Consider the following 9,138-nt stretch of genomic DNA (forward strand, 5'->3'; position numbering starts at 1 on the left):
CAATGAAATAAAAAAGATAAAGGAAACCCCAAAATTGAAACTTAGACATTATATATAAATGGGGAAGAACGAAGAAGGTGCTAGATAAAAAATTAAAAAAAAAAAAAAAAAAAAAAAAAAAAGGTTGGGTGTCAAAAAATGGCATCCATGGAAATGGATGAAGAGCTTCGAGATGCAGCAGTGAGTGGAGATTTGGAATTCCTTAGAAATTGTGTTGCCTCCAACAAACCAAACCAATATTACTTAACTTTCTTCCCCAAAGACGATGATGGTAGTCCTTATGGGAATATCTTTCACATGGCGGCCGAGAATAACAGAGAAGATTTTATCAGAGAAGTTATTGATGAAATTTTAAGTCCCGAAGAAACACAACAACTCTTGATCCAAGTAGGGGATGAAACAAACTTGTGGAACCCTCTTCACGAGGCAGCTAACAATGGTAACGTAGAGATAGTAAAGATGTTCTTAGATGTGTATAAATCTTTACCATCTGATCCTTCTCAACGTCCCTGGTTAATCCAGAATTCTAATAAAGGTACTGTTAGATAATAGTCTTTCAATTTTTACTTGTTTTAATACGATAATATCAGAGTTGGTTATTTTGGTAACTGCCTATTATTTTCTTATTTAACCTAAGGCATGAGATTAACGTTTAATCAGTTTTTTTCATACTTCTCACAATGTCCATTTTCTTCCAAAAGTCATGTTCATGGGAATGGTTGAGTTTGATGTATTCCATTCATGAGTAGGGAATCCTGGGGGTAGATTAGCTTTGAATCCCATCAGCAATAGAGTGGAGGCTAATATTACCCTAAGGATAGAGATTAACTCGTCCTAATCTAATTTTCTGTATTTACGTTTTTTATCATTTAAAGTATAGTATTTAACAGGTACTCCTTGCCATACGGCTCTGTTTGCTGATCACGACGAATGTGCATTGGAAATATTGAGAATGGATATGGAGTTGCTTTGCAAAATGCCTACTGATCGAGACTCCTCCTTAATTTACGAAGCTATACATAATAAGTTGAGCAAATTAGCTTTGGAGATATTGAGGTCACCCCATTCGAATTCTATTCCTTACACGGGGTTCAATGGCACCACTCCGTTCCACTCCATACATTTTTTCAATAGCTCTGGTAAGATTTTTTTTTCATCAATTCACTACAAGAAGTTTTATCTTTAATGACAATCTAATTACAACGGGTCAAAAATCCCGTCGTAAAAATCTTTTGCGACGGGGCTAAAAACCAAACAAAGACGGGAACAACCGTCACAAATGTCTTTTTCGACGGGATTTTCCATTAACGACGCCCCCCTTTTATGACGCATTCGCGACAGGAAATCCCGTCATTAATCAACGTTTATTGGCCTTTAGCGATGGAATTTTCCGTCGTTAATAGTATAACTTTTTTTAGTGATTCAAGAGCTAGTAAATTAAATATTTGAGCAGATTTATAAAGAAAAAGAGATAATTTTAAGTAAACTAGCATAACCATGGAAATGAAAATGAATATTGATTTTTCTTTCAAATTTACATACAATTTCATTTCCATTAACACTATTTATGGCCGACTATCAAACGCGTCAGTATTATCATATTATTTTAAGCTTGGATCCTTCGTTGATCTTGTAAAGTAGACTTTCCCTTAATGACGATTGGTTTTAACTTTTAAGGTAGAACAATGAATACGTAGTACATATTTTAGAAATTATAATTGTTATTAATTACAAGTTTTTACTTTGCACACTATCTACATAAGTTACATATTTTCAATTTGTTATTTATAATTGAGTTAAAATATACTCCATCCGTCATTTTTTATTCTTTATGTTTGATATTATACACATGATTTAACAACTAATTAATGTTGATAAAGTTTTATCAAATTTTTTATTTAAACAGTACAAATTACGTTTATCGATAATGTTTTCAATTTTACCTACAAGATAGACACTGAAAAAATGTGAGGTATTTAATGTCTCAATGGGAAAATGTGAAAAATTAGTATGCCCCATTGAACTTGATTGATAAAAATAATCACTTGCATGATTTTTAATACTCCCTCCGTTTCTTTTTGTTTTTTACGTTAACATTTTGCATGTTTATTAGCAACTAATTAATGTGCATTGAGATTCCTCTATTTTTTTTATTTAAACAAGAAAAGTTACGTTTGTTTATAATGTTTTTCACTCTTATCAAAATTCTGATATTGGGAAAATGAGAAAAATTTAATGTCCCAATAGAAAAGTGTGAGATATTAAATTATCCAATGAATTTAATTGGTTAAAATAATTATTTGACACAAATTTTGATAGAATATTAAAACATTTATGTGATAATATAAAACAAAATGTAAAGAACATTTTGAGACACCCAAAAAGTAAAACGTAGAAAACAAAAAGAAATGGAGTGACAAGAATATTATGGACATTTATGCTACAATATAAAAGAAAATATTCCAAAAGTAAAGATTAAATGAGACACTCAAAATAGAAACCGTAAAGAATAAAAAGGGACAGACGGAGTAGTCTATACGGAGTACCCGGTCGTATCCCATGCACTACAAGAAATTGTACCATTAACGACGGGAATTTTCGTCGCTAAAGGTCAATAATCGTTGATTAACGACGGCATTCCTGCCACGAACCCGCCATAAAAGGGGGCCGTCGTTAATGGAAAATCTCGTCGTTAACCCGTCGTAAAAGACATTTGCGACGGTTATTCCGGTCTTTGTTTGGTTGTTATATCCATCGCAAAAGCCTTTTAGTGACGGAATTTTTTGACCGTCATTATTAGATTGTTATTAAATTATACAATTTTTTGTAATGATGACAAGCTTTTTTTAATTACAGGAGAAACAGAAGAAATTTTTCGACTGTTGCTTCAAAGAGAGCGGGACCTAATTAAACAGCAAGATGACAATGGAAATTCAGCATTCCATTTATGGGCATATGATCGTAAACTATGGCCATTTAAAAGTCTCCTAGAAAGCAATGATATTATACCAGATGCTAAGAGAGTTTTCGCAGACTTGGTCTCTTCAACTAACAACGATGGTATCAACCCTTTACATTTTCTGGTTAAGCGTACCTCTAATGAAGAAGTTTCTATTGAAATAGCAAAGTTGCTAGTAGAAATTTACAAACAGGAATTACTGGCACAAACATCGAGCATCTCAGAAGATCAACTTCCCTGGTTAAAGCAAGACGATGAAGGAAATACACCATTCTCCTTGGCCATTGACCGCCAATTACAAAATCTTGCAAAGTATATATTATCAGTGGATGTAAATGTAGTTATTACCTGTCAGGAGAACGTTTTGTTCTTGGCAATCGAGAAGGGATGTCATGAAGTTGCCGAAAAGATTCTAGAGATAGTAGTTAACAAAGGTTGGACTCAACTTCTTACTACTAGTAATAATCACCAAAATATCCTCCATCTTGCTGCATTATGCAAAGGTGAGTCTACGTACTTTTGTTTCTTTTTCCATCTTGGTCTTTCTTGAAGCATCATAGCAATTACCATTGGTACTTAAAATAGGATATTTTTTATTCTAATCGCCTAGGTTTTAGATTTTTGTATTTACCAACCTATAAACGTAATTTCATATTTACCATTTTAATTTTATGAAACGTTTTACATTCACCGGCCATCTTATAAAATGTAATTTCATACGTAGAATTTATCATCTCATCGGATTGCATACCACTTTCAGTCCATGCATGCCCTATTTAATAACTTCTTTAATTTGAAATCTAATAAAAGAGGACATGGACCGATAACTGAATGGAAGCCATTGAAAAATGGCGAATAAAAAGTATTTCGTAAAGTTAAGACAGTAAATAAGAAATTACATTTGATAAGGCGATTAAATACAAAAATCTGATATTTAAAAAGTACATTAAATTAAAAAAATCCTTAAAAGCATACAATGATTGAAATTTGAGGACGCACGCGGAAGTTCTGATGGACATCAATTATATAACAAAATTGCATTTTCATCATTTATTACATTACTAAGAATTGTACAACAATATTTGCTTTGGTTGAACACTTGTTCTACCCCTCATATCTTGTGGGAGCTCTCTCGATTGGCTCACCCTAAACTTATGCACATACAACCTAATTTATAGTTGTTGTATATGGTTTCTAGATTTTTCTATTCCCCTCATCGTCTAGATTTTTCTTAGAATAATTCTAGACATTTTAGTTACTAGATTTTTCTAGTCTAGCTCCTAGATATTTCCTAAGATTATTCTAGATTATAATTTACAATTATATTTCTAGATTTTTGTACACAATACATTTCACTGTTATATTTTTACAAGTGTATTATCTGGATTTTTCTAAATTAATATTTTAACATACAACACCTGTATTTTTTTAAAAATTTTTATTCATTTTGATATATTTAAAAGTACTTGAATATTTATTCAACTCTTTCATTAAAAGCAGAAGATTTTGGTAAACGAATGATTCAAGGGCATTCAGAATTACTGACGGGAGTAGACAAAAAGGGTACTACAGTATTGCACAAGTGGGTCACGAGCGGTGAAATATGGATCTTTAATTTCATATTAAAGAGCAATTGGAGGAGTTCGTTTGTTAAACTCATTGGTGATGCTGATTTCAACGACCGAAACAATCCTTTTCATGTTGCTGCAACTACTACCCATGAATCAACAGTCCAAATTGTAAAGCTTCTTGTAGAATCTTACAAAGAAGAATATCCAAATTGGTATGTTTATACTATTGATCAATTACCATGGTTTGTGAAAAATAAAGCAAACGAAGGACCTCTACATTTGGCCATACAGAACCAACGTGAAGATTTTGCATTATACATATTGTCGTTATATCAGGAAGATGATATTAACGGACTACTAGATTATTACGATCCAAAGCACTCTACATTATTTCTTGCTATAGAGAATAATTGCCCTCGAGTAACGAAAGAGATGTTGTCAAGATTGGATAAGGAAACCCGGAGCATATATCTCGAGGATTCCTCTAATGACCAGAATATAATGCATTTGGTTCCAACTTTGACAGGTAATATTCGATCTCTAGTCTACTCCGTCCCTTAATACTCGCACCGTTTTGACTGGACAAGCATGTCAATGCATAACTTTGACCATCAATATCTCTAACTACATTATATAAATACTTATAAAAGTATTTTATTTTATATAAATCAATTGGCAAGATCCAGCTACCACCACAGGAAAAATTGTCAAAGTATGAGGAAATATTTTCGGATATCTGATATGTGCTTGCAAATGCATATCATAGCAAAAGACAAAATAGGAAAAAAGACAAAAAAGAAATTAAATGGCACTTTTTAAATATGAATAGTACTTCCTTTTTTACTTTTAGCTATTTGTCTTTTAGCTGATATTTGTGTTGCCACACATATCTGATATCCGAAAAAACGACCTCGTCAAAATATAGGTTCTCTTATACGTAGTATTGTAAATGACAATGACAAGTTGACAACAAAATTACAAAACCAACATACATTATTACTAACATTTGGTAAAACAAAATGGAATGCAGATGTAGAGTTTGGAACATGGCTGGTAAATGAAGCACCAGAATTCATCACCAAACAAGACATCAACAACCAATCATCTTGGGATAAAGCATATGAAATTGGTCCTGCATGGTTTATTAACGCAGTTCTGAAAAAGGATCCGTCTATTTTCAGTAGTGCACCCTTGGTTTGGATTAAAGCATGTGAGAAAGGTCATGTTTTAGCTCTTCGTGCCTTCATCGACCATGATCCCGGAGCCTTTAGAGATCTTTGCATTGAACATAAAGATTCTCCCTTGCATCATATACGACTTCGAAACTTAACGGAGTATGAAAAGTTTCTCAAGGTTGAACACATGAAGGATCTAATCAATCTTCAAAATTCCCAAGACGAAACACCTTTACACAAAGCAATACGCAAAGGGGACATATTCTTGACAGAAACGTTGCTCAACATGGAGAAGATAATCGATAACATCAACGACAATCAAACTATAACTGCCATGGATCTGCTTGCACATGTTTACGAGGATGGTAATGCATGGGTATGACTTCAATTCTTTCAATAATTTTTCTCAATTAATGACAATCTAGCATTCGTTGCACTACAAGAATTTGTATCTTTAATGACAACCTAATAACGACGGGTCAAAAAACCCCGTCGCAAAAGCATTTTGCGATGGGGATAACAACCAAACAAGGGCGAGAACAACCGTCGCAAATGTCTTTTACGACGAGATTTTCCATTAATGACGACCACGGGTTCGCTACAGAAAATCCCGTCATTAATCAACTATTATTTGCGTTTAGCGACGAGATTTTCCGTCGTTAATGGTACAATTTCTTGTAGTGTTGGTACATGATTGACACTAAATGGTATGAACCGTTACATTAATCCATTGCAGGGCCATATGTGCAAAAGAAACGGGCTTGATCCAAGGATAAAAACAACATACTTTGAACACAAGACGAATATGCTAGACGTTCGAACTTCCCTTTTTGTTGTAGCAGCTTTACTAGCCACCATTACATTCACCGCTGGATTCACTCTCCCAGGTGGATTTAATCAAGACAACGGGGAAGCAGTTTTAGCAACGAAGGCATCTTTTATAGTGTTTCTGATATCTGATACATTCGCTTTATTTTTTTCGATGTTGGTGCTAATTTGTCTAACATGGTCCATGGTCTTCGATCGTAGTCGGTCACTAAAATTGATTGATCGAAGCATGGTGCTACTGAGGTTAGCACTGAATTGCACCTTATTGGCGTTTATGACAGGCGTCTATATAGTTATAGCACCAAGGTCTTTATGGGTAGCCATCCTTATTATTGTCGTCATAAGTTCCCTCATTGTAATTTCAATCGATAAGACTTTTTTGTATGAAGTTATGGAGAAGGTGTTTCCTACTGCAAATGAGTGCCAAGATCCAATGCGACTTGCCGAACTGGTAAGTAATTACGAAAATCACTTATATTTCCATTTATGAAATTATCATTTATGACGTATTTTTTACTCGTATACAAAAAATCTGGTAACCGATCTAATGCTCCGTCTGATTGCAGGGGTACATCTCTAAGAATGAGCAGGATCCGTTAATCAGTCGTGAGCAGAGTACTAACGAAAGCCGCAGATCATCTAGCCAGCCGCGAGATAACTTGAAAAAGGAAGAATGAAAACTGGGTTCTATTATTATATACCAAATAGTACATGATATGGACGCACAAAACTTCAATTTTATTTTTGTTTTTATAGTGAAAAGTTAAATTAGTTTTTTTTCATCTTATATTTTGTATTTCCCTCAAAATAAAATTTGGTGATCGATCTTGTTGGTTGTCATGTACATGGAGTAATATACTTATATACACTTGAGGATAACGACATTATATATCCTAGATGATAGAATCTCGTACTAACTCCGATTTATAAAGTTCTTTACGGTTACCATTTGCACAAATATTAAGACAAAATTAAGGAAAATTGGTTGGATATAATAAAATATGGATAAATTAAAAGAAATGGGTAAAAAGGTGTGTAGATGGAAGAAAAAATGAATAAAGTAAAACAAAGTGAGTGGAAAATTGTAAATATTGTGAGGTAGGAACGGTAAGGTAATAAATTTTCATGTCCAAAAATAAAATAAAGTAAAGCGTAAACAACATTATGAAAAAAACTAAAACGGAAACTATAAAGATCATTTTATAACGGAGGTAGTATGTCATAATTGAGCCATATGATTTAAGAAAGAAGTCTATATTACTTAGAAAACCTATAAAAATTTGGGATATCTCTGTAGGAAAGAATACCGTAAAATACGAAAATGAGAATAAAATGTGGGCTGAATATTTGATGTATGTAAAGTTGTGACGTGTTATAAAACACTATCTTAGAAGCAAAATTCGCCCCGACTATGGTGCAATCGCAATAGGCGTTGCCCCCCAAGATTTTTCACAGCAATTCGTTTTAACGTGCACTCGAATAAAACGAACTAGGAACTCATAATAATGCTCAGAATTTAGATGAAGAGAAGAGAAAGAGAGTTAGAATTTTCGGTGTATCACAACTGATCCCCAAAGCTGATTTATATAGGAACAAAAATTCGTAACCGAAAAATTTACAATTAAAACGGAATCGAGAATCAAGGAACCGTTTTCGTAAATAAAGCGGCGGTTACGATTCTTTCATTAAGGTTATGGAGTGAGCTACGTAACTGAACGGTCTCACAATAGCTGGACCGTCAGTTACGTCTTGGCCCAAAAACGAGGCCCCCACCACACCGCGCACGTGCCACGAACACGAACACGAACCGAACCGGACGGTGGCGGCGCGCATGGGGATGCCCCCTTCTAGCCCACACCACTTGGGGAAGTACTTCAAAGTATAAACATTACTTCCCTATATTTAAACAAAGGGAAAAGTTTGTTTTCTTACCATGTGGGACAAAACCTTTTTCTTTAAATACTCCACTTGAAAAACCCACTTTTCATTTCTACCAATGTGGGACATTTTCACAACATGGTAAAACTCTTTCTTTGCATTATATTATTTCCAACAATCTCATTTGTAATATAAATAGAGCGTATGCTCACGAATAATATAATACACAACTCAACAATATTTTCCTCTCATTAATATTTTACAATAAAAAGCTTTATTGTTAAAAGACGAATAATTACACTACAAGAAATTGTACTATTAACGACGGGAAATCCCGTCGCGAAAGGCCAATAATCGTTGATTACGACGGGATTTCCTGTCGCGAACCCGTCTGTAATCCCCCGTAAATTTATAAATTTTATTAATATATTTTAACGTACATTATTTATATTTAAATAGAATTTATGAATTTTAAGTAATAAATATATAATTAACGTATATTTATTTTATTTTAAGTACGTTCTGAATATTTAACGATTTTAGAACTTTATTATATATTTAATGTATATTTAATTTTATTTAAGTATATTCTAAATATTTTAACGGTTTGTGCAATAAAGAATAATTTTAGAATTTTAAGTTAAAAAGAATTTGAATTACGAAAATCGATTGAATTTAGAAAACGATCATATTTCGGTTTTGGATTCGAATCCTAAAATTAAACTCC

General features: G+C 33.3%; 1 protein-coding gene across 1 annotated transcript; it reads left to right on the forward strand.

Moving 5' to 3' along the window:
• Positions 1 to 7,377, forward strand: LOC110799873 (uncharacterized). The gene is made up of 7 exons (XM_022005139.2): positions 1 to 535; positions 891 to 1,139; positions 2,857 to 3,462; positions 4,460 to 5,056; positions 5,561 to 6,081; positions 6,442 to 6,984; positions 7,100 to 7,377. The coding sequence occupies exons 1-7, from the start codon at positions 139 to 141 to the stop codon at positions 7,208 to 7,210; spliced, it is 3,024 nt and encodes a 1,007-aa protein (XP_021860831.1). The 5' UTR covers positions 1 to 138; the 3' UTR covers positions 7,211 to 7,377.
• Positions 7,378 to 9,138: the final 1,761 nt, after the last annotated feature.

Source organism: Spinacia oleracea, chromosome 4 (assembly GCF_020520425.1).
Source record: "Spinacia oleracea cultivar Varoflay chromosome 4, BTI_SOV_V1, whole genome shotgun sequence".
Classification (NCBI taxonomy): domain Eukaryota; kingdom Viridiplantae; phylum Streptophyta; class Magnoliopsida; order Caryophyllales; family Amaranthaceae; genus Spinacia; species Spinacia oleracea.

What these genes read in the sequence shown, in the direction of transcription:
- LOC110799873 (XM_022005139.2), top strand. Translation starts at nt 139, where the DNA reads ATGGCATCCATGGAAATGGATGAAGAGCTTCGAGATGCAGCAGTGAGT. An exon ending in ACATTTTTTCAATAGCTCTG is followed by an intron (nt 1,140 to 2,856) that starts GTAAGATTTTTT and finishes TTTTAATTACAG; the next exon opens with GAGAAACAGAAGAAATTTTT. An exon ending in TTTGGTTCCAACTTTGACAG is followed by an intron (nt 5,057 to 5,560) that starts GTAATATTCGAT and finishes AATGGAATGCAG; the next exon opens with ATGTAGAGTTTGGAACATGG.